Genomic DNA, 25,585 nt, shown 5'->3' with positions numbered 1-25,585 from the left:
GGCGGCCCTGGGGCGCTTTGAGGCCTTATAAAAGAAATTGACCCTTCCACGTCCTGACCCCTCCCCCCCCGCCTCCCGGGCGGCAGCGGAAGGGGGCGAGCACGTCCGAAGGCGGCGCGCGCATGCGTGACGGCGGCCGAGAGGGCTCGGCGGGGGGCGGCGGAAACACCCGAAGCCGCCAGCTCCGGAGATCGCCGAGCGTGCGCGTCACGGAGATTGCCGAGGCGGCGGCGGAAAGAGCCGAGGGCGGGGGGCGGAAAGAGCCGAAGCGGCGGCGGAAAGAGCCGAAGCGGCCGCCATAGCGGCTGCGGGGGGAAGGCCCGGCAGCCTCCGAGCAGGTAACGGCCGGGGCGCGGCGGGGGCCGCGGCGCCGCCTCACGGGGGGAGCGGGGCCGGGGCCGGGGCCGGGCCGGGCTCTGCCTCCCCTGGCGGGCGGCCGGGGGCTGCGGGCGGGAGGCGCGGCGGGGGCGGCCCCAAGGTGACCCCGGGCTCGGCGGCCCGTGTGCTCTGGTTGTTTGTAGAGCCCAGCGGCTGCGGGGGCAGCGACAGCCACAGGGACACGGACACGGACAGGGACAGCGACCGCGGCGCCTGCCCTGCCCAGCGCCATGTTCCGCCTGCCCGCCGTCCGCAGGGCCCTGGCCCGCGCCTCAGGAGCGTCTGGTAAGTGCGTGTGGGTGTTGGGCTTACTGCAGGGCACGTATGGGTGCTTCGTCTGGGGTTTTATGTAGTGCATTTTGCACTTGGAATTATATCGGTGGTGTATAACTGAGGGTAACGGGGTGTAACGGGGAGCGTGGGGGCTGACAGTTTGCCTCTAGCAGCACTTGACGTTTATTTATTTATTTATATTTACCCTTTCCCTGTTTTTTCTTTTTTCAGGACGTACGACTGCCACGGCAGCCAGCAACCAAATAGAGGTGTTTGTGGACGGTCAGCCTGTGATGGTGAACCCGGGCACCACAGTACTTCAGGTGTGGGCAATGGCACGCCTACATTTTTTTTTGGACCCCTCCCTCCCCCCCGTTTCACTTCTTGATGGTGTCACAGATTCTCAGTAGCAAAAATCCTCTTTGTTTGCTTCTTGAAATTCTGTAGGGGTGTTTTCACTTACTGTGGTGACGTTTTGTGTGGGTACAGATCCTTCAGGAGGAGCTCAGGATTTGATAGAGAAGTGATTGTCGTAGCGGTGTGAAAGAAGATCCATACAGCTTGAATCCAAACTGCAAAGCTTAAGCAGTACAATAGCAGACTTAATTAAGTTCTAGTTGAAATTGCACCTTTGGATACAAGTTACTAACAGCTGGGTTTTAGAATGCCCCCAGCTGGAGTCTAGTGTAACGTTTTCTTAAATTATGTGTGTTTTTGTTTTTTTTTTGTTAACTTTTTGTTTGTGCTTACACATGGTAATTTTTTTGGTAGAAATCATAAGAAAAGTTAGGTCTTTTTTATTTTTTAACCAGAGTGTGCTTTGATGCTGATCTTGAAGTGGTAGCCCATACCCACAATTACTGAATTCAGTGGTGTTTCTCCTGGCAGGTGAAGCTAGTGCTATAGCATCGATCCCATTAGACAGGGTGCTTCTACACAAAAAAAAGCCTTCCTCTGTTCTCTGGAAATCTCTTCTGTCTGTCCTCCTTTTCCCTCTTTAAACACAGAATGGAAGAATGTTTCTTTGGCCTTGGGGTTCTACTAAGGTTGAAGATTGACCTTCATGCAGAGTGTCCTTGTTGTTGAATTATCTGAAGTCGTTATGCCCCTTGTTTCTTTTATATTTTTCCAAATTTCCTCTTTTATGTGCTTTAGTTCAAATAGTGCATGCTTTTCTTAAAAATGATTTTTACTTTTAGCGTCCTATCTACTGAAAATAATTCTCTCTGTTCTTTGCGGAAAGGAAAGAATGAAGAAAAGTCAATTTGCATTTCCTCAATTATGCATTGTGGAAAAAATATAGTTAATAACCTTACATATTTCAGCTTGACAACAGGTTTTTTTTTTTTTAATTTGTTCCTATGAAAGTTAAAAGTTTAGTCAACTTAAGTTGAAAGGTTTAATGCACCGTATTCCTGAGCATTAAAACTGCTATTCCTTGAAAAATTCCACTATGTTTTATGAGGTGGAAGTGAAAGATCTCACTCAAATGGAATTTTCCTTTGTTTCTTTCTCTTTGTAGGCCTGTGAAAAGGCTGGAATACAGATACCTCGGTTTTGCTACCATGACCGTCTCTCTGTTGCTGGAAACTGCAGGATGTGTCTTGTGGAAATAGAGAAAGCTCCAAAGGTATTGTATGTGTTTCATGGGAATTAAAATTTTCTGCTGTGCTTAGGGCCTGCTTTTATCATATAAATAATTTTCTGCACTATTAGTACACAAATCGCTATAATTCAACTGCTGCAAGCAGGTCTTTCCCTTCTGCATTTAATTTCATCTCTGTGTCTTGTATGCGTTAAGGTGAAGTATGATGCTGGACCGTAGTAATTGTCTACTTTTAGACCTATGGATCAAAGTCACTCAGTTTCTTATGGATTATCCTGCTACTGGAGATGAGCATTTGATAGCTGTATATTTTTAGTCGGATATGTTTTTATGTTCTGTAGTTAAGGCTTCAGTTGCAGATTTTCAGTTGATGTTACACAAGTAGTAAATTTCAGATAATGTTTGAATTCAGCTGTGAGGTTAGTGTTTGCAGCTTTTTTCTAGCTACATGGAGGTTGCAGTTACTTATTACTCGGTATTTTAATGCAATTTGTATCAATGAAATTTGCTGTGAAATAGTAATTAACTTTATGATTGTATACTGTCTTCAGCAGTGGTGTTGTAAGAAGTCTATTTGGATAGTTAAGTCATTCTTTTAGAGATCAGTCTTGGATTACACCTTTAAATACACACATATGCAAGGCTTTCTAGCTCACCTCAACTTGAATTCAATAGTGTGAGCTTTGCATTTCTGGAAATGTTCAATCATCACTAAAGATTGAAGTCACGACAGTCAGTGTCACAAAGTGAGAGAAAAGTAGGAGGGATTCATTTTCTGAGCAGGAGTTTTTATTAATCTTGCAGTAATCTTGGGAAAAAACTTACTCTAAGACTCTTGGGAAATGCTGTGTACAAATAAATACCCAGTAAATAAATGATGCACGCTCCGAACTTCACTACTAGAGGTTTTCAAAATCATCAACCTTACATCAACTATTTACATACATTTAGTATGACTTCTAGTGGCTGTGTGTTGGTTCGCTTCTCTTTTTATTCCTTTGCAGATACCTTTTTATTTCTGCAACATGTTAAACTAGTAACAGATGGCCTATGTAAGAATGTTTTGGGGGGAGGCAGGGATTTCTGCCTATACCGGGAAGAAATATGTTGTGCTCACTCCTGCTTTTTGTGATGATTGCAGCCAGTAGCTGCTTGTGCCATGCCAGTTATGAAGGGCTGGAACATACTAACAAATTCTGAGAAGTCCAGGAAAGCAAGGTACTTTTCTTTTAGCCTCCTGTAGCTGATTACTTGTACTATCTGGTAAAGGGTATAAAGCTAACATTAACTGTATTCCTGAACTCAACAGGGAGGGTGTAATGGAGTTCCTGCTGGCAAATCACCCATTGGACTGTCCTATCTGTGATCAGGGTGGAGAATGTGACTTACAGGTAAAACATCCAATTAAATTGTGTAGACATGCATTTATATTCTTGCCTTAGGTGCTGTCCAGCAGCCTGGATACATTTGTTTTCTGTCGTCTATTCTAGGATCAATCGATGATGTTTGGCAGTGATAGGAGTAGATTTAGAGAGGGTAAACGTGCTGTTGAGGACAAGAACATTGGCCCATTAGTCAAAACGATCATGACTCGGTGTATACAGTGCACTCGATGTATCAGGTAACGTCCTTTATTTTTTCACTGGATACTGAGGGATACTGAGCACGGGTATATGTATTAACTTATTACTTGTGAAAGTAACATGAGGGGTAGTCAAACTTAATTTATTTTTCTGATTGTGCTTAATAATTTTATTCTGCTAGGGACTGATGACTGGTTTCCCAGAGCTACCAGACAGCTGTCATACAGGAAGTAGAGATGGCCAAAACATGAAAACAAAGTCAGGATTCTGTGAGACAGAACTGGCGATGTCCTCAGCTGTAGTTGCGAGATTTGTTTATTCTTGTCAGCCTCTGGTAGCTGTATTTATGCTGTTCTGTAGTCCTGAGATTCAGTACCAGATAACTTGAGACTGATGGAAAAGAATACAGTGTACCTACCTAGTGCTAGAAGGTTTTTAGTTATGGCTGGTCTTGGACTTAAACTGTGAAATTTAATGACTACTGAACAACTTTTTTTTTTTTTTTTTTAAGCTACCTTGTTTTTGTAGCCTCATCTAAATGAAATTAAGCAGATATGTAGCCCTGCATGTGATGGCACTGACTGATATATCTAAATAGTTGTTTTCTTCTTCTTTCTGGTGTATGGACTAAGGCTAATATTTTATCTTCGGAAAATAAGAGTTGAAAAATGTGCCACGTTGTTGTTGTACATTCCAGATTTGTTTTTCATTCCTTCTGTGTCTACCAGATTTGCTAGTGAGGTTGCAGGGGTAGATGACTTGGGAACAACCGGAAGAGGAAATGATATGCAAGTTGGTACCTATGTTGAAAAAATGTTCATGTCTGAGTTATCAGGAAATATTATTGACATCTGTCCAGTTGGTGCTCTGACCTCCAAGCCGTATGCCTTTACTGCGCGCCCATGGGAGACAAGGTGTGTATATCAACGCACATTGAAGATGCAGCTTTCTCTGTTTTTCTTACCATACTTCATCTAAGAATGTGCCCATCACTCCATCCCTGATACCAAGGGCTTTCTCTGATTTTTTTTTCTCTGCATTTCTGTTACAGACATTTTAGTAGATTTAATCTAACACAAATTCTGTTATTGACTCAAAAATCATTCTAAAAAGGAAAGATGTTATAATTTGTGAAGTATAGTGTGTAAACTATACTGCTGATCTTGTAGGTTACACTGACTGCTTATTAGAAAAAATGTGTATAAAGTAAAATTCAAATTTGTTAACTCAGTAGTTGTTGAGGATATTAAATATCCGTGAAACTAAGCTCTTAACTTTATCTGAAGCTAAACCTGTAGCACTTTTTTTTTTTTTTTTTTTTTTTTTTTATAAATGTTTGTTAAGAAGTTTGCTGCTGGTGGTATATAGAAAACTGCAAATGGTTTACTTATTCTCCTAAACAGAAAGGTAGAGTCAATTGATGTTCTTGATGCACTTGGAAGCAACATTGTAGTAAGCACAAGGACTGGAGAAGTGATGAGAATTTTGCCAAGGCTGCATGAAGATATCAATGAGGAATGGATATCTGACAAAACAAGGTGAGTGGGAGGTGTTTGCACACATGTGCAACGTGTACAGAATCATAAATGTGGACAGAAGTGCTGATTCCTGAATTCCATTGTTACTATTGGGAAGGTACAATTAAGTGTAATTGGTAAAAAACATAGGTTTAAAATGATAATTGATGCTATTGGCTTTTGTAATATTTTCATTTTTGTAGCCTCTTTTTTCCCCAAAAATTGTCAGATTTTTTTGCATGTTTTTGAGAAAATTGGATTTTGGGAGGAAATATTTGTTGTGCTTTTTTCTAATTGTTGCAACCTCTTTTAAAAAGGCACAAACCTACAAAATATTTAGTAAACACAATTATCCTTGTCTTTGCTTTTTACTAATATTAGTGGTGTTCACTCAGGTTTGCTTATGATGGTCTGAAGCGTCAGAGACTTACTCAGCCAATGATCAAAAATGAGAAAGGACTGTTTGTTTATGCCTCATGGGAGGATGTGTTAACTCGTGTTGCTGGTGTGGTAAGAATAATTTTCAATATATGTATTGTAAAATTGATTTCTAAAGCTGGGCATATTAAAATGAATAATAGGAAAAGAGCCATATAGGAAAGGGCTTTTTTCCTTAAGGTTAGTAGGGAAAACTTGGCTTCCATTTTATTTCCAGTTAAATCTCTTATCTTATCTCTTATCTTTTGAATATGGTTTATTATTTTGTGGATTAGACCATCTGAAGAACTTTGTCTTATCATTATTTCAGGAACGTGCAGGCAGTGCATAATTTAGGGTATTGGGAGAGAAATTACTTTTATTTAAATAGGAAGCTAAACTACTTCAGAAATCCAGGAGAAAGTGACTTTCTTGAATTACTCTGATCTATCAGAATCTTTAAATTTATTGAAATTGTGCTATCAACACTTTCGCCATCAAAGCCATTAATTCTGTATTACTTATCTGAATTGTGCTTGCCTCATTGCTTTCTCTCAGCAGTGATTGATTCTGGTGCTCAAATGAAGTGCTGCATGACTGCTCTGGATTTTGATTAAAAATTTTATGTGGGATAAAGTAGAATTGAATAACTGTAATTGAACTTTCCTCAAGGATATTTTTCCCAGTGGTACAGTAGCAGGGTTTGTTATGAAAGCTATTGCTTCTCAGACAATATCTTTTGAGTTGAGTTTACTACCTGAGCTTGTCTTTTGGAAGTTTGTTTTCTGTCTATACTGTGGCTTCATTAAAATAAAAGCATTAACCAGTCTGCCTAAGCTCACCACACCAAATAAAAATCAGCCACATCTGAACAATAATTCAACTAAGAGAGATCTGCATAGAATAAGGAGCTGTTGTTTGCTTTAGCTGTGAGTTCTGAAGGAGCTGGAATTGCCGCCTTGCGGAAGTCAGATACTGCCGATTACTTTGTGTTACTCCAGGCTAGCAGATTGCACAGCTGGCTTTGGCTCATCCTAACATAACAAACATTTACCAAGTCCAAAGGGAATTTATTTCAGTGGTTTCTTTTGTTCACAGTTATACCTTTTGTCTTTCCAGCTACAGGCAGTTGAAGGTAAGGATGTAGCAGCAATTGTAGGAGGACTGGTGGATGCCGAAGCACTAATAGCTCTAAAAGACTTGCTGAACAGAGTAAATAGCGATACGCTCTGCACTGAAGAGATCTTCCCTACTGATGGAGCTGGGTAAGAATGCAGGGAAAGTTTGTCCCTAATTACTGTATTAATGAGCTGACTCACAGACTGGAAAGTTTATGGTAAGATGTTGAAAGAGCCAAGGATAGTAACTGCCTATGTATTAGCAAGTTCTGTATGAGTTTGCAATGTTCATGTATAGAGTATTTATTGATTGTGAATGGAGGCAAAAGTCTCCACTACAGCAAGATTTATTTGCTTTATATATATATAGAGGCTGCTCCAGTTCAGCAATACACTACTGCAAGCTAGCTTTATACTCTTATAAAAAGTTTGATAATTCAGTCATTCTAGTTCTATTTAGTTTTGTGGAAACCACAGGACATTGCAGTCTTTTAAGCTGTGTGATAACAGATGGGAATTTGTGAAGGCTTATAATAACTGTGAACGTAGAAAATACCTATGTTGTAATTCTTTTAATGTTTTGCTGTTTCATATTCAGGAAAGAGAAAAGCTTTTGATTGTATTTGGATTAGTAATTCACATCAAAAAAAATACTTTCTCTTCCTGACATGAAAACATACTTTGTGATCTAGAATCTTTATTTCTCACTTACTTTTTTTCGTCCTTGTACTGAATTTTCATTGCCTTGCTTCTTTCGTTCTTTTATCACTTTGCTATAGCACAGATTTACGCTCTAACTACCTGCTTAATACCAAGATTGCTGGAGTGGAGGAAGCAGATGTCCTTCTCCTGGTTGGCACCAATCCACGCTTTGAGGCACCGCTTTTTAATGCTAGAATTCGAAAGAGGTATGTATCCCTTAGTGGTGAATGAGCATGCAAATGCATCTGGATTTGGCACAATGCTTGGTTGGAGCCGCAGGCAGTAAGTTGAGAGCATTCATCCAGGTGGACTCAGGGAATTTTGTTCACCCTTTTAGGAAGGGGGGATGGTGACGTGTAGACAAAGCACAGTTCTTCTCCCTGTAGTGTGTAAGCTGTATTTTGTTCATTCTCACTGACATTTTATGCAGGTCCATACACTTATTTATTCCTTTGTTAGGTAATGCAGACACTTCAGACTTTCTATCTTACAGACGTTTGTTAAAGCATATTTTGAAGAACAGTTTTCAGTATCAGTTTGCTGTTTTTGGAATTGTTGTTATAACACATCAGACTTGCTGATTTAGAAGCAATAATTCAAGATTAATGTTTTCTCTGGTAAGTAATGTGGCCATTTTCCAAACTTTGGACACTGCTAATTCATCTTTAACAAGACATGTCAGCAGGAGGTAACTGAGGTTTTAAAAAATGCTGTCCTATGTTCAGGGATTTTCCAAAATGCGTAATTTTAAACAATGACAACCTTAAAATGTTGAGGGGAAAAGAAAGATGCATTTAAATTTATGAAAGACATGTCTTTTATGAAACTACTATGAGAAGCTGCAATAAATGAGAAATTTATAACCTGATAGATTTTTGTGTGAAATAACTGGATTTCTAAAACTGTGAGCATTGTCAAACTCAAAATGCTCTCCTGTACAAATCATTTTAATTTAAATTTTAAGGTGATCAGGAATAAAACAAAAGAATAAACTTAATATCAGCTGTAGGTGTTTGTTTTGTTTGTGTTTGCCTAAAACTGTAAAAGATGGCTGAAAGGTGTAGCACCTCATTTTGTGCATCCTTTTTCTACTGAACTGGCAAAAGTTTGAGGGAGAAAGGGACTGAGTCATATACTTCTCCTATAAAGTGTACTGCAGCACTGGTTCCAGAATGTACACAGAGAAATATATCTAAAAACCATTAGCTTGCCTAACAGTCAAAATAATGCTAAGCTACGTGTTACAAAAATAGTAAATGACATTTAAACTGCTTTGAAAGAATTTGTCCTATTTGGGGAAATTACATTAGCAGGCTTGGTTGACTGAAACTGTATTCCTTTTGATGTTATAAAATGTTTGCTGTGTTTTCAGCTGGCTTCACAATGACTTGCACGTGGCCCTTGTTGGCTCTCCAGTGAATTTGACCTACACATACGATCATCTAGGAGAGTCTCCACAAATACTACAGGACATTGCTTCTGGAAAACATGCGTTCTGCAAGGTATGCACAACTTAAGAATGTGACTGTTACAGTCCAGGTAAATTTAATAACCTAGATTCCTTGCAGAGACAGATTTGATCAGAAGTACCACATTGTATATGGGGTTATTTGCTTTTAATCAAATGCAGAGATGAGGTAATGATTGGTGAGCACCAAGTGTGCGTGAACTGTTTAATATATTCAAGTTCGTAAAACTTTCCAGTGCAGGAAACTCCTGAAATATTTCTTGATGTGGAACAGGCTGTTTCAGTCACTGCTGTTTCCACTTAAGTGTCTGATTATCAAGAGTATAGTTCAGTACTGACAAAGTAGCTTACTGTTACAGTAATTTCTCTTGGGTTTATCTCTACATGAAACGATGACCATTCCAGAACTGTACTTTTGTATGCAGACTTCTGTAGAAATTATAGGATTTATAATATTATCTGCACCAAGAGTTGTCTTCAGAGCCTTAGAATTCATGTCTTGATTCTTAACAGGTCCTCGACCAGGCCAAAAAGCCAGTGGTGGTGGTAGGTAGTGCAGCATTGCAGCGCAGCGATGGAGCAGCTATCCATGCTGCAGTTTCCACCATTGCACAAAATGCCAGGACTAAAAGCGGTGTTGGTTCCGATTGGAAAGTCATGAACATCCTTCACAGGTTTGCTTTAAAGCTTTTTTGGGAGCCATTTTAATTCACTTAATGCTGGGTCTTAAACAAGTTACCGTAATAGATGTGCATATATTTCTTTATGTATACACAAGCACCTTACCCGGTTAAAACCTGCAGGGAATATTATTAGCAGAAACTTATTAGTAAAAATGGGTTTCTTGACCTCGCAAACTTTTCAGGGTCTTAATAAGATTATATTAGATTCTCTTATTCTATTATTTTTAAATGCAGAATTAAATGCTTAAATTTAGAGGTTCAGAATACAAAAGAGCTTAATATCCTACCATAGTGCCCAGTAAAAGACAGTGACACCAGTGTCACTTGCTAAGTAAATGATTTTTTTTATCTAGAGGGAGACAAACAAAATGGCAATTGTACTTAAGTAATGTGGGTTTTATAAGATTCCTTTTATTGTGCAGCATCTTAACTGAGTGGCTGGTGTGCTTTAAAGCTTTTCGAGTACTATTACTCCTTTTGATAGGCAAGCTTCTTCTGTGACAGTCATTCCCCACTCTTCTTAAAACTCTGTCAAGTTGACAGCTTCTATAAAGGAAAAATGATTGCAGCAAATACAGTTGTTCTCAGATTTGGAGACACAAAGTCCTGCCAAAAGCTGCTTTGTTGATGTAAAACTAGTATGGAGAGAACGAGGTTTGGTCCTCTGAAGAAAACCTGAATGTGAAACCCCACTGTTGAAACCGGAACATTTAATATCAAGGTGTTGATTAGTTAAAGAACATGCACAATACCTTTTTCACATGTGGCTTGCCAGTCTTTCATACTATCAAGAATTTTATGCTCTTGGTGTGCTATCTATCTGCCTTAAGTGTAAAAAGAAATTTAACATAATAGAACCTGTATTGTTGATTGTATCAGAAAAACATAAGGAGCAAAGGACTCAAAAGGTGTAAAAGTCACATTTGGTTGTTTTTAGAAGCCAAACTCAAAACTGATTGAGGGACACTAATAGGTTTAAAAAATCATTATTCTGTATGAAAGGAAAAACATTTTTTTTCGATTTACTTATTGCAACAGTAACATTGAAAGATCTGTACTCTAAAGAGGTAACTTTTTCTTTTACATATAATCACAAACCTGGCACCTGATTATGTAGGATTATGCAAAGCTGTTTCTTTGGAAAAGAAAGAGACTGCTGGAAAACAAGAATGATGATTTAATTCTTTTAAAACATTTTGTGTGTGTGTGTGAGTAAATGAATAGCAATGGAATGGTGGACTTAAGATGCTTCGGAGTGGCGGATGGGCTAGTAATTAGTCTTTCATCTACCATGTGAGTGCCCTAAATTAAAATCCTGCTGAGCTCAGTTCATGGCCAAAATGTGAACCTTGGTGTTCTAAATGACAAGTGAGCTGTCTGCCTCTAGGCCCTTGCCTGTAATGCCTACCTTTATTTTGCTATCCCATCATAAATAGGTGAGATTCCCCAAAGAAGACAGCATCAGTTAGTCAAAAAGCAAAATCAACCTAATATTCTATTGATTATTTTTTCAAAATTCTCAGCTGCCTTTAAGCTTCATTTTTGTCCTATTACTGTTACAGACATCTTATGTCACTCCAAAAAAAAATTTGGTCAAAAGAAATTAAGCCTGTTCTGATGGGAGAGGGAGAATTCTGAAATAACCTGCAGTTACAATATGTTTGTTCCTACAGGGTTGCAAGCCAGGTAGCTGCTTTGGATCTGGGTTTCAAACCAGGAGTGGAAGCAATTAGGAAGAATCCTCCTAAAGTATTGTACCTCTTGGGAGCAGATTCGGGTTGTATAACACGGCAGGATTTGCCAAAGGATTGCTTTATCATCTATCAAGGTAATTAGTAGATGTAACTTTAGAAATATTACCATCTAAAAGCTGGAGAGAACGCCTTAACAGTGTTATACTCTTACAAACATATCTGTCCCTTTGATAAGTTACGGCCTTTATTTTCTGCCATGAAATGAAACTTCCAAGTAACAACTGAGATATTGGTTATCTATTTTCTTAGGTAAAAATAAGAAAACGTTGATGACTAATATGGGAATATAGAATAGTTTGGAGCATATCTTCAAACCTGGCAGACAAAAGTGTGTTGGTTCCCAGCTGTTCTATCTTACCAAAACATGGTATTACCTTAATTCATTAAGCATCCTTGTTCCAGAAGTTCCCCCAAAGCTGAATGACTACAGAGGCTGAACCACATTTAACCACTGCTTGCAGGCTGTTCATTTTCCCCTGCTGGCATGTAAAAACTCAGAGCAATCAGCCTAATAGGCTTTATGTCGCTGTTTAAGTGAACCTCAAACTTTTTTTTTTTTTTCTGGGAACATGGAAATTCTGTATTGCCTTAGTAAGGCATTCCTCTTTAATTTGACTAACTTATGTCTTATATGGCTTTTACTATTTCCTTTGTCCATCTATTTAGGACATCATGGGGATGTGGGAGCTCCCATGGCTGATGTTATCCTCCCAGGAGCAGCATATACAGAGAAGGCAGCCACATATGTGAACACTGAAGGTAGGGCCCAGCAGACAAGAGTAGCAGTAACACCACCTGGGATGGCAAGGGAAGACTGGAGAATTATTAGAGCTGTCTCTGAGGTACCATTTCTGCTATAAATTGCTTCTAATAAAAGTATAGTGAGTGGTTAAGTTCCTTTCATATTGAAAAGTGTTTCCAAAACGAGGTACATTTTCAGAGAAATGCACGCTTTTAGTCTTAAGTAGTAGTGTTTTGTATTGAATCCTTACATAATTCTGTGAGTTAAATTATACTGTTTACCTTTTGGAGCTAGCACTAATGTTGTAGTTGCTGCTTGCTATTGGAATGCATAATGGCTGAAGCTTTGTCTGCAAATTCTGCTGGTCTTCACAAAGCACTGGTGGGAGGATAGTTAGTTCCTTGAATTTTAGAAAGAAAACAATGCTTAGGACAGGATTTGGTATCAAATAAGATCAAATACATGCTTACAAGTCACTGGAAACATGATGCATAAATACTTGCATCAATTTATCATATTTGCTGGTAAGCAAGGGAAAATACAAATGAGATTATCTATATGGAAGGAGAAAAGTACTTTTTGTCTTTTTATTCTTTTGTGTAGCAAACAAGCCTAACTTTTTTTTTAAATAAAGAGGGTAACTTTAACTTTAGGCATCAAAAGCCCAACAGAATATTGCAAATTTGCTTTAGGTTGCACATTATAATTGCTTATGTTTTCAGAAGTGTAGATTTTTCACTTTAGTTGTGTTAATGGATTGGTAATTGAAAAAACTATGTATTAAAACACCTAGACTTGATGGCATTTCTTTCTACGAATCTCTTAGATGGCTGGTATGACCTTGCCTTATGAAAACCTTGATCAAATACGGAAGCGTTTAGAAGAAGTATCTCCTAATCTGGTCCGATATGATGATGTGGAAGAGGCTAACTACTTCAAGCAGGCAAATGAATTATCAAAGGTAATCAAAAGCAAAGCATTTAAGCTTGATCTACGTAGCCTGATGCTTTTTAAAGGAATGGGCCTTCTTCATACATAGTATTGTAAACGTACCTGGGTCTGCACTGAATAGTGAATGCAAACTTCACTAAACAGATACTTTTGTATCAAGTTCCTATAATACAGCTGGCTGACTTTTTTTTTTTTTTTTTTAAATTTTCCTGGCACAGTTAGTGAAGCAGCAGCTTCTTGCTGATCCTCTTGTTCCACCACAGCTCACAATAAAAGATTTCTATATGACAGGTATGTATAGTAAGGCCTTTCCAATCCAAAATCAGCAATACATTATACTTTGCTCTACAGTGTGATTTTTGAGGTATTTGAAGCTTTCCACTAAGATCTGTAGGATTTATCTTTTTCTTCAAACATGATTTTCTGATAAAATTATATGGAATTTGCATAAACCATAAGGCTGTACTTTCAGCTAAGTGTTTTTCTATATTGTATCTGTATGCAGTCCTGTACTAAATCTCTTATATTGTCTGTGTGTATCGGTATATGCTGAAAATCAACAGTTTACACAAAAGTGTTTTATTTTTTTCCTTTCCAGATTCAATCAGTAGAGCATCCCAGACTATGGCCAAGTGTGTGAAAGCAGTTGTTGAAGGTGCTCATGCAGTGGAAGAGCCAGCCAGCTGCTAGTTAGTTACTATCAAACTGCTACCAACTTCATTCAAGTATTTACTGCAGTTAACAACTGTGATGGCTACTTTTTTTTTTTTTCCAAAAAAATCTATTTGCTAGGCAGTGGTATTTCTCTTTCCACATTTTCATCAGTTCAAGTAGTCCCATTAATATAGGACTGTTGTTGTGGCTGGAGACAACGTGCAGCATTCAACTTACTGTACCAAGAGGCAGAGTACACGATGATTGTATACAAATAAATTATAATATTAAACAGTTTGTTACCTATGTAATTCATATAGCTCATGCTTCTTGCAGGAGAAAAACCCAGAATCAGTATCCTTCTTCCAGAGCATTCAATTATTTTAAATGCTGCTGAGGGTGTGAACGTGCTATTTTTGTCATGCACTTTCAGAACAAGTTGTCCCTCTTTTGAGTCAAGCATACCTGGTTTGTGTCAGTATTCACCTACCCCTGCCCTAGATATTTGTATGTTTCTCTGTTCAGCTGCAGTTAAGAAACTACTCGAGAATACAACTCATTTTTATGTCATGAAAAAGAGCAAGTGGTTTTCACACAGCTTTGTAATACTAAACAGTTCTTAAAATTTAGCAAAAGATAAAGGCCTTCAGATACACCGGTACAAGTACAGGGAGGAAAGATCTCAGTATGGTTTTTGTGTGGACTGCTCTTTTTATAGCAAAGTGGGGGAGGGGGCTGTGGGCTTTCTTTTTGATGTGTTAGAATGACTTCAGAACAGTGAGTCTCTGCTCTGTTATGTTGGATATTGTAAGTTTGGAAGAAGGCTAGCTACTCCCTCAATGAAATACTAGGGTAATAGGTTTAAAGTAATCCTTCCAGAAATCACGCAGGCTGGAACACTCACGAAGCCATCATTTCCAACTTGAAGAAAAAATAACATTATTTTTTTCCTTTTAAAGAGGAAAATCTATATTTTTCCACTGTAGAATAATACTAAATGCATGCGAATGCTGCCATAGAATTCTTAAAACCTCAAAGACAGAAATTAGAAAGTTTTTTTTTTCCTTTTTCCTGTACTCTATTGCCAGTATAGACAGCCTGAGAAAGAACAATCACGTGTCTGGGAGAGATGGATGGGTTTAACCACTAAGCCCCCTCTTCTCTTAGTGTAGCACTACACAAACATAGCTCTTATATTCATGCAATTAACCCTAATTTAATTAAACCTTGCCTTTACTTAGCCCTGTCTTCAGTAGAGGGTTGTGGAGAGACAGGAAAAGGGTGTGTTAACTCAAGGTGAAGCCCTATTAAGCACAAGTCTAAAGTGTGATTTAAAACAAACAAAAAAAACACCAACCAAGCATTCAATATCCACCTTCCCAGAAGCACCAGCAGCTCCCAGAGACATCCCTGTAATTCCAGAGGGAACTTTACATTCTAGGCAATTCACTGAGCTGCTCTGAAAAAAAGTGGTCCCAAATGGAAAGTCGAGTCAAACTGAAGTGTGCTCTCAGCACGACTTTGAAAAAGCCAAAAAACCTAGGCCGTTCATAAAAATAGTTGTAACTGCCTCATTTTCAAATGTATATTCAAGTGTAGCTAAAGGCAGAGAAGGAAGTGTCTGTAGCATTTCCCCAGGAAGGGAAAAATTTGGGATCAGTGCATCAATCTGAGACCAACAGCAGCCACTGTCTTGCAAGAATCTTTGGTATGGGGATGTGCTGTATGTTACTGTTGAAACCATACAGAGCAACAGCCTAACATCAGCCTTAATCTGAAGAGAAAAGTAACAAAACCTCATCTCTATCCGTGTCCCAAGACACTTCACCTCATAAAATACAGCAATGAAGGGCTAAGCCAAAACATCCTCTCCTAAAACACAACAGCCTCTTAATGACCATGTTTTGTTCTTGTGATCTCATTTAAATAGGTATTTCCTTCAGTGACGAAGGGCAGAAAGATTGACTCTGTCAGAGCACAAATGACATGAACAGAAAAGGTGTTAACAAGCAAGCTGATAGAAGAAAGCTTAACTGTGACTACCATCATAGGAAATTTATATATAAAGTAGTAAGTGATTAAGGGACAGCACCTGGAAGTTGACTTCAATGACAACACAAGCTGTTATCAGGAGTACAAGAACACTTTCTGTGGGGTAAGCTCTCAGAGATAACAGAAAAGTTGTCTTGCCTAATGAAGTAATTCCTGTTTAGAAACAAAAACAAACAAACAAACCACTAATACATATGTAATTTATCTCCTGCAGCTATCTGCACATAATGTCAATGAGGCAAGGTACCATGGGGAAAGAAGCAATTAAATTACAGAGTCACAGGGAAATTTCTTGTCCAGAAACAAAACACTGAGGACAAGTACAAATCACCGTCCTCTTCATTGTGTAATGTTTTATCCAAAAGAAGTTTTACTGTGATGCATGTTAACTGAGGGGATGTTGTCAGCAATGTGTCCTGAAGTGTCTGGGTATCCAAAACTCCCTGCAGTAGAGGGGCTTCACATGCAGTCATGAGACGTACCTAAAACCTGGCAAATTAAACTCTTTATGAGTGACTCCATAATCTGCAAAGCCTCCTATGCTAAATGCTGTTAATAAATATTTTTCTCTGGCTACATGCAAACATTCATTCTACCACAGCACCTAACACTGTGCCGTATTTACCTGGTAAGGCCTCTTGGTCTACTGAGAAATACTGGTTGGTAGAGACATCCCAGCACTCTAATGCTAATTCAACATTTTTAATAAACGCAACCGGTATCTCAAAGAAACACTTTCATTCTTTCTTGTCACCTTCTGTTACATCTGTGTCTATGTTTGAAAGAGATCAGAGATGAGAAACAAACATCAAAAAGAAACATACTAAAACCAAAGAGCTTAACATATAATTTTTTTCAAAATCCACTGGGATCTCATGACCCTAGGAACTAATTAAGCCTCATGCTTTGATGTTAGCTAAACTGTTTGAAAAATCCTTTCCTACATGCTTTTCATTTCCCAGTTATCCATCATGGGATATTCCACAGCTTTTTTGAAGCATCTTATACAGGTAACTGTCAGAAGACTAACAGATCGCTGATTTGGTACGGAGTGGGAATTCTCCTCTGTCCAATTTGCAGAGATGACCAAGACCTGCCATAACCTGAATGTAAGTGAATAACTGAAAGGTCTGCTAACAAAGCGTGTAGCTTCTTAACCGCCATGGTTACAGTTAATGAAATATTGATAGACAAGTAAAAATACAGTAGTATACTTTCAATTAACAGTGGGCTTCCTAGTCAAATAGGACTGTATTAGAGCATTCTGCTGGGACAGTTTATTCCATTAATTTGTCTTCTATTTAAAGAAATCTCCACAGATGCCTGCAATGTACTCTGGACAACATTCCTATCACTGATAGTCGCATTATTTTGTCTTTGCTGTGATTCAGGAGACAATACCATTTATTTAATGCAGATTAAAATACACATTGATAATGAATAGATTAGTAAAGTCTTAGTTAATTACTATTTTCAGTTCAGTTCGCTATCATTTAATTACATTACCATGCTAGCAAGTCTGCTCCCAACTGGTTAAATACTTCCACAACCTTACTCCTACTGAAATCTGCAGTAAAATTCCCATTGCTCCAATAAGCTTTAATGTGGATCCTAAGACTGAAAAACAAGGATAGTCATCTGTACTTTGCATGGCTTTGCTAGCATTTATGACTAAAGGAAGTAAAGCAAAATGACTTAGCTCTACGAATGGTTTGTCCTGTGGATATCTTGACTCCAGAACTCACCACAATTAAATAAACCAACACTACGTAAAACTGCTGCTCAAGGTCTAACTAAGATGAACGGATCTTATCAGATTTTTTTCCTCATCAGTGTTTAAACTCCTAAAGACAAAATCTTATATGTAAGTGTGGCTCTGTGCATGAAAATCTCTAACAATCCGCCCAGAGTTGTTCCTCCCCTTTCCAACACTCTCATGTATTTTAAATACATTGCTGATCACTTTCACATGCATTTAAAGACATTGGAACTGTTTCCTCAGAACCTATGTGTCTGTCAAGCAGTAATACCACCGCACCAATATCATAACACTGCTGAAAAGCAGAAAAAAAAGAAGACCTTCACTATGCACACCAAGTCTAAGTCAAGCTCCAGAGGTGCTAGAGGTCTGCATTTGGAATGTATATGACTTTGGGAGAGAGTCAAAACTTCCTTTTTGAAGCGGCCTCCTCCAATAACTGGCGTACAACCTAAAGCATTTATTCAATTTCTTTTATTAGACTCACAAAGCTTATTCGCTATGATGCTGCCCTCTGTCTCACTATTAATACTAGTGAGGCACATCAGCAAAGTATGCCTCATTAGCTAGGAACTAGTGATTTAGGGAACATTAATTTTCTTTGACCACTCCGTGCTCAAGCACAGAGCATGTCTACTGGCTGGAGCGGTTGGTCCAGGGGTTTGGCCACTTAGACCTAGTCTGTAACGAGGAAATGAAATCTCCAGAATTCGCGTCTGCATTTTGCACAGGGAATGTTTCTGGCTTTGGGGTCACACGCTGTCCTGGAACAGGAGTCATGGACACCAATTTTCTTCTCTAAAATAATTCCAGAGTGCTGAACCAGTCTGTCAAAATTATGCAACTCACAAGTTACGAGTCTTGTCCATAAAAAATATTTCAGATATTTAAGATTCTACATTACTAGAACTAACAGAATTTGCTCCTTTGAAGTGTTAGTGTAACATTTTGTTGTGAGCAAATAAAAACAAATAAAATAATATTTGCAATTTTTAGCAAGTAGCTAAAAAGTAAATATTTTGAATTCTCAGGCAAATAAAGTTGTGTTAAATAAATTCCTCTGTACATAGCATGGAGATATTCCTTTCTCTGTTGAATAATTACACAACAGTCCATGTATTTAAGATCTAGTGATTTTTTCCTCTTTATCCTCCTTAAAAAGTTGTGCGTTTTGTTTTTCCTAGAAAAAGACACTCAAAAACATCCCTTTCCAATTTTCCTATTACAAATTAGATTCAAAATGTTTCTCTTTAGCATTAAGCTTCTGGTTTTGCAATTTACACACATCAAACAGATCTCAGGATGTCACCAAAATGTGTAATGCTACTATGATGCATGTTTAAATTTAGGCATGCACGTAATCCGATTAAAGTCAGTACCCGCGAAGTCAAGTACATAAGCCAAAGAAAGGGTTTAATATTGTCTCTGTAGTTGGATTCTCAAGTGCTTTCATAGCCTTTTCTCTAACACATTGTATCATCTGTGTCCCATTTTTAAAGAGTCCTCAGCGTGCTCTATGGGCGTTCTCAGAAGTCTCAGTACAGATCAGTTGTTTTTGTTATGCCTCTCTCTAAAACACTAAAATTTTCTTAACTGTGCAATAAAGAGAACAAACATCTGAGTTACACTAAACTACTGATCTAGTTAGAAGTGGCAATTCTTTTCAAAAAAACAGTGCAGAAACTTGAATTCTGTATTCTAATGACCTCATAAGAGTTTTATGCAAGTAAATATTGAGTGATTCTTCAAACACCTTTCAATTATTAACCAGGCCTCCAACCATTTGAAAAACTGGGGTCTGAGAATTTGGTCCTTTACTTTTTTTCTAGAATAAAAGGAAATATTAGCTTATGCTGCATTTGTTGGATTTCTGAATCCATTGGCACAGGAGATCAATTATTCGTAATATTTCAAGGTTTTTTTTTTTTTTGTTTTTTTTTTTTTTAAATCATCCGGATCATGAGCAACATTTGCAATCCCTATCACTCCTGTAGTGAATTTTAAATATAAAATTTTAAAGTATTTTTTTTTAAATATCCTACAAAAATAATCATTACATTTCATGATTCAAACAACACAATCATGACTGGTAAGATTATGAAGTGCCCTCCTTATGTGGACTTCTACACAAACTTTTAAAATAAGATGTAGGAGCAATGCATTTGGTTATTACTATTTTTTCCTAGTGTCAGAGCAGAATAATGCATTTAATAAATTAATACTATGATTAAAAAAACCTTTGCAGTTAACTCCACAGAATGCAACACTCAGCATTATTAAAGTATGCTAACTGGACCAACCATAATCTTAAAAAAAATAATAATCCAGTTGAGCAAAAATATGCAGCTTGATGCACAGACCAACTGACTTTTAATTATATTTTAATTCAAATTAATTTATCTAAATGAAAATGCCACTATAAACACACAAACTACGCTCACAATACTAGGAAGGCAACTCACAACGTATGTTTTCATAAGGGAATGTATCTAAATTCAGAAAAAAACATATATCTTTAAATAAAAGTTTACAGTAATTGAGATAATGCAATATATTTCAGATCTGACAGAGGCAAGGGAGGAAGTGATAAAAATTCAATACCTTCATTCACACGACTTCAGTCTGATTGCAGTTCAATTAGCCTATACCACCTGACTAATTTTTACAATGGAAAAAAACTTAAATGCATTTTTTCATGCTCATTAGCTCATATAGCTCATTAGATTTCTGATTATTTTATCTTCTTTCAGGAGAAATAAATAGATATTTTAGCAGTTCATCCCTGTACAGGGCTGAGTATAACCCTATTCCAAGCAATATTATCATAGGTCTGCTGAACACAGTGATCAGTGTCTTCACCTATAGATACACAGTGGCATCTCACATTATTTTGACATCTTTCCATACATTTTTAACAATTTAATAAAGGCTTCTGCAAAAAAGAAAAACACAACGGCCATTCTGCATTACAAGGTATTATAGTATAAATTAATAACATTTCTCAACTCTGTAAGAAAGAAGTCAGGAATAATGCTATTCATAAATATCAGGAACAAAGCCCCCAAATCAAAACAGTAACTTAAAAAGAACCAAAACAGATTTTTAGAAGGCTATAAAGTGCTTTGAAAATATTAAAAAGAAAATTCAATTATTACCTCCAATTTTTTTCTGTGAGCTCTATTTTTCACATCCCATACTGAAGGGCAGACAATGCTAAATTTACGACAGATTTGCAGAATTTTTAAGATATATATCACAGGCTCCACTCACTTGCATTAAATCCCCCAAGGCTTTTTTACAAGACCCCCCCCTCAAAAAAAAAAAAAAAATTAAGAGCTTTTTTCCTACCTGTACATTCAGTTTTATTTACAATGCCTCCAGAGAGAAGACATAACGACACAGTTCTACCAAACAGTCCCACATCAATTTCAGTTGTTCTACTGAGAGCAGCAGCACCAAAAAAGTTATACCAACTTCACAATTGTACACTAATTTTTAGAACTATCAATCAACAACGATAAAAACTTATCTACATTTTAAATTATAGGAAAAAAGATACATTTTTTTAATTTTAAAAGAAAAATAAAAATTTTTAAAAAATGACCATACCTTCTTTATTATTTTTTTTTTCCCAGAAAGCTGATCTTATTTCGTTATAAAGAAAATTATCTCTTTAAGCCTCATGCCTTTGTATTTTATTTTTATTTTAAATAAAAAGTCATATAAATGATTTACAAAAATTGTTTTTGGCCATTTGGCTCCCTCCCCCAAATTGACACTTTATAAAAACCTTCTGTACTTTTTTCCCCCTCCCTCTCTCCCTCTACTACCTCCAAGATGGTAGGAAAGTTGTTGTTTTGGAGGGCAGAGGAACCGCTCTCTGATGTTATGTCCTCTCGGTGCCTGTAGTGGTGCTGTAGGAGGCTGCTGGCTCTCTTCTTGAGCAGCCCCAGCAGCCCTGCCTTCTTTGCTGGAGAATATATTCAGGGATTCCCCTTAATAATCACCTACCCTCTGAGCACTTTGTAGTTTTAAAATAATAAAGAGCCCCCAAAGCTTCCTCCCCACAAAAAGCAGGATCTTCTCAGAGCCAGGGGGGCAGCAGCTCCTCAGCACAGAGCCCGAGCCCATTCCCAGTCCCTCTGCTGGGGAGGAAACTCTGATCTGTCAGCCCAACAGAGGGAAAGGGGGGAGAGGAGAGAGAGGAGAAAAAAAAAGCAGCTGGAAAGGTAAGCCAGGCCCGGCCTGCATCCCCGGGCTCGCGTAGCGCGGCAGGCGGTGCGAAGGGTACAGGGCGGGCGGGGAGGCGGGCTACGCGAGGCCGGGGCTCGGCCGGGGCGGGGTAGGCCGCAGCGGGGGGTGCGGGGAGCCGGGGGGGGTTCGCGGCTCTCGGGCGCCCAGAGGAGCCCCGGAGGGGGGTGAGACGGTGGCCGGGACCCAGCGGGAGGCTCGGGGCGCGGCGCTGCGGCGCCTTTGCCCGGGAGGTGAAGGGCGGCGGGGGAGAACGGGGGCGGGGGGGCGCTAGGCCTCAGCGCGGCGCGGCCTGGCCGCTCCGCTCCCCGCCCCGCCGGGCCGGGCCGGGCCCCCCGCGCCGGGCCCCGGGCCCAAAGCGGGCCGAGCCCCGCCGCTGCCGGAGCCGAAGCCGGGCGGCCGGGGGGAAGGCGGCGGGGGCGCCGCGGCGGGGCCGCTTCCACCCCCCCCCCCCCAACCTCCGCGGGGCGGCGAAGGGGGGAGTGGGGGGGCGGCAGCGGGAGGGGCGCGGGCCGGGGGGGGCCGGGGGCGGCATTAATTTCCCAAAATGACTTTTAATGAGCGGCGGCGGCGGCGCGGGGGGGGATGGTGGTGGGGGGCACCCCTGCCCCCAGCCCGGTCCGGGGCCGCCGCGGCGGAGGCGGTGCCGGTCCCGCGGGGCGTGCGGGGCCGCGGCCTGGAAAGTTTCTCGGCGTTTTTGGGGTGCTCGCCCCCCCTCGGCGCCCCCCCCTCGGCGGCCGCGGGGATGCGCCGGGGGTGCCCCGGGACGCGGCCGCCGCCCCCCCTCCCCCCCTCGCCCGCCACCCCGTCCCCGTTGTGTCCCCTCGCTCCGGGTGGTTTCGCCCCGCAACTTTTTTGGGGGGGCTTTTTGGGGTTGGGGGAGGCCATCAGAGTGCCTATAGTGCCCTCCCCCGGTGCTGTGCCCCCGTATCGGGGTGCCCCCCAAAACCGGGGGTGAGGGTGGGGGGTGAGGGGTCAGCTCTGCCTCGCCTCCCTGCCCTGCCATGTGCCACGGCTGGGGGCTGCCCCCGGCCTGCTCGGGGTCCCCTGGTCACCCCCAGCCCCACCCGGGCCGGTGGGTGTGAGTGGGCTGGGGGGACAGACCCCAGCCAGGGGAAGGGTCTCCCCTCAACAGCCAATGCACAGTGGGACTCGGACTCAGGCCCCATCCCGTGTCCCCAAACGTGGCAAGGGGTCCCAGCGTGGGTCGGGGCCCGGTCGGTCCTTGGGGCAGGTGTGGGGTTAGGAGTTGCCTTCTTGGTGCTGCTGCCGGGAGCTGGAAGTGAAAGGATGCTTTTTTTCAGGGAAAGGAACGTCTGGTAGTTGTGAAGTGAGCCCACTGGAAAGCCAGCCAACACGCTTCACCCAGCACAGGTGAAATAGTTCTGGTTTCTAATGCTGGAGATGTGTAGTTTGGATTAAGTGTTCCTTAAAATGTCTTTTAGTTTAGAAGGCTAATTGCTTTGTACAAGTAACCTTGAATAAATTTGGGGAATGACAGCAACACTTAGCTTAAAGCCTTATATTACACCATCTGATTAAAATATGTAGATCTATAGTTAGTTCTAACTTTGTTACTTAACAACATATGATGAGGGTTTATTTTAAGGATGCTCTCAATTTTTGAGGATTGGTATACTTAAAATTGGCAAATTTAGGGCAGTGCATCATTCCCTTACAGCTGAGCGTCCTATCCTGTGGGCACCGTTGTACTGTCAGTGTCATACTAAGACCTTACTGACCGGGCAGTGCTGATGATGGATAAACCCTAACACTAATGTTTTGCGTGTAGCTGTCACTCGCAGGCCAGTGACATTTTCACAGCCATCTTCAACCTTTATGTGATTTGTTTGTAATGTATACACATGTAAGATAAATTTAATTGTAAAGCTAAATTGTCTACAGAACGCAACCCTGAATTTACTTAGTAGGAGTAATTTTGATGTTTCAGTACTTCTATGATGAATGAATGAGTTTTATGTAGGGCCTGGTCCTACAGAGTTGCATGTACCATGCTCTCGCAGTATGGTAGATCCTCAGGAGGTACAAATTTATTGTAATACCATATTGAAACTTTGATAGCTTACAACTGCTAAAAGGCTGCTCTGTGAGGAGCTCTGCTGCTTTATTTTATTTATTGAGTATTCCCACTGAAGCAAGAATGATACTCTGGTATTGTGTGAAAATAAGTTTGTTTGTCTTTGCACCATTGGGACTAGAAATGAGGCTAAGGCATTTTGTTTAACTTCATATGCAAGTGCAGGTTAGCTGTTATTTGAATAAATAAAAGACTTGGACTTATGGCTTTTTTTTTTTTTTTTTGTAAATTCAAGTACAGATGCAAGGTATACTGTGGTATGTTTCAGCCTCTAGTTTCTTTCCGGATCATGGTTTTGATATTTTGAGATAACATTTTAAAGTGCATTTTTTGTGATGTTGCAATTGCCTAAATGTTCCATTTATTGCCGTGTCTGAAGGCCTTCTTTCTGCAGCCCCAGTCTCCCTGGCAAACCCTGGTCTTGTTTATGGCCATGTTGAAATAAGGATGTTTCTGTGCAAGCATGAAAATCTGCCTGTGTGGATAGGACTGCAGGACTGGGGCCTTAGACTGTCAGGTCAAATAGAGGAATCCTTGTTCAAAAGACTTCCAGTGATATGGAACCAGTCTGGAGCCTTACTTAGATCAGGAATAGATCAGGAAAGTGCCTTTCCCCCCTCCTTAGTTATGTTTTCTGCTGTTAATTGGAACTTGTTACCAGTCTATATGTTATTTAGTTATTACTAGGAATAATACTAAAATTTAGTTCTGTGTTTATTGTATTATATTATGAAGCATAATTCATATTGTTGGTGTTGCTTAAAATGTAGGGCTGCTTTTCTGTTAATATATTGGATGTCCTTATGCAATATAAATTGCCTTTTTGCAGAGTAGAAGCTTTCTAAAAAGGCAGAATGAGGACGATTGTTGCTGCTTCTGTCTTCCCAGGTAGATTTTCACATGCAAAATTAGTCCAAAATATGATTCTAGGTGGCAACTAAAAATGTGTTGTACTATCTTATATGTTAAGTGCCCTGGTCTTGCAGGTAGATCTATTTGGGTACAGGCACACATATGCAATGCCTGTACTTGTGTGGGGCTCTTCAGAGGTCTTACTGAACAAGCATTTTCCTCTGGTTAATAAAATTGTCCCTTATAAACATCCATGTAGCTGACTTTGATTGCTTCCAAGTGTTTTTTTGTCTCATTTGGGATGCTTTTACTAATAAGACTGTTTTGTTTCTAGAATTACAGCAGGCTTGGTTTGGTAGCTGAGCATGGTAGAGGTCTGAGTTGTTGAATGACCAGAGCTAAGCCAAAGTTATGGTTAGGTTGTAGGATGGGGACAGAAGTTACAGCTTTGTGGTGTTGATGTCGACCACAATTAGATGTGGTGTAACTTCTCTTGATAGAACAGAGCACTTCCCAGAGAGATGCTCATTGCCTGGTATGAAATGGAAAGAAAAAGGAGTATTTTTGCTTTCTTTCTTTCTTATATTTTTACTAGTACTGATGGGAAGGTTTTACAGTAAGGTAGCTTTAAATGTGTGTCTTTTTGTCATGATTTTTTATGGTCTCTGCTCATCTCTGAACGGATTAGATTGCATGTTGCCAAAACACCTTAAAATCCATATATTTA

General features: G+C 40.0%; 2 protein-coding genes and 1 long non-coding RNA gene across 7 annotated transcripts in view; 2 read left to right on the top strand and 1 right to left on the bottom strand.

Annotated features, from left to right (window-relative positions):
- The first annotated feature begins 176 nt into the window (after positions 1-176).
- NDUFS1 (NADH:ubiquinone oxidoreductase core subunit S1) lies at positions 177-14,143 on the top strand. The gene is made up of 19 exons (XM_027462305.3): positions 177-338; positions 522-663; positions 883-974; positions 2,174-2,281; positions 3,399-3,475; positions 3,567-3,648; positions 3,748-3,878; positions 4,569-4,754; positions 5,244-5,378; positions 5,753-5,867; positions 6,894-7,039; positions 7,672-7,800; positions 8,967-9,096; positions 9,576-9,736; positions 11,419-11,573; positions 12,166-12,341; positions 13,068-13,202; positions 13,411-13,483; positions 13,791-14,143. The coding sequence occupies exons 2-19, from the start codon at positions 609-611 to the stop codon at positions 13,880-13,882; spliced, it is 2,178 nt and encodes a 725-aa protein (XP_027318106.1). The 5' UTR covers positions 177-338; positions 522-608; the 3' UTR covers positions 13,883-14,143.
- LOC140002952 (uncharacterized) lies at positions 10,137-21,626 on the bottom strand. Its single transcript, XR_011810709.1, has 2 exons — positions 21,488-21,626; positions 10,137-17,515 (listed from the first exon to the last, which is right to left on the bottom strand). It is a non-coding gene; the product is annotated as an uncharacterized lncRNA (long non-coding RNA).
- INO80D (INO80 complex subunit D) overlaps positions 21,559-25,585 on the top strand; it is a 45,189-nt gene continuing 41,162 nt past the window's right edge. For 3 of the 5 annotated variants that reach the window (XM_072041070.1, XM_013096877.4, XM_038182559.2), the window contains exon 1: positions 22,440-23,282. The gene's annotated coding sequence lies outside the window, so the exon portion shown is untranslated. Of the gene's footprint in view, positions 21,887-22,049; positions 22,142-22,439; positions 23,283-25,585 lie in introns of those variants that run through there. The other 2 variants (XM_072041068.1, XM_072041069.1) reach the window with 2 other exon arrangements.

Source organism: Anas platyrhynchos, chromosome 7 (assembly GCF_047663525.1).
Source record: "Anas platyrhynchos isolate ZD024472 breed Pekin duck chromosome 7, IASCAAS_PekinDuck_T2T, whole genome shotgun sequence".
NCBI lineage: Eukaryota > Metazoa > Chordata > Aves > Anseriformes > Anatidae > Anas > Anas platyrhynchos.
Note: the sequence above shows the minus strand (reverse complement) of the source record. Positions and strands in the feature narration are given on the sequence as shown.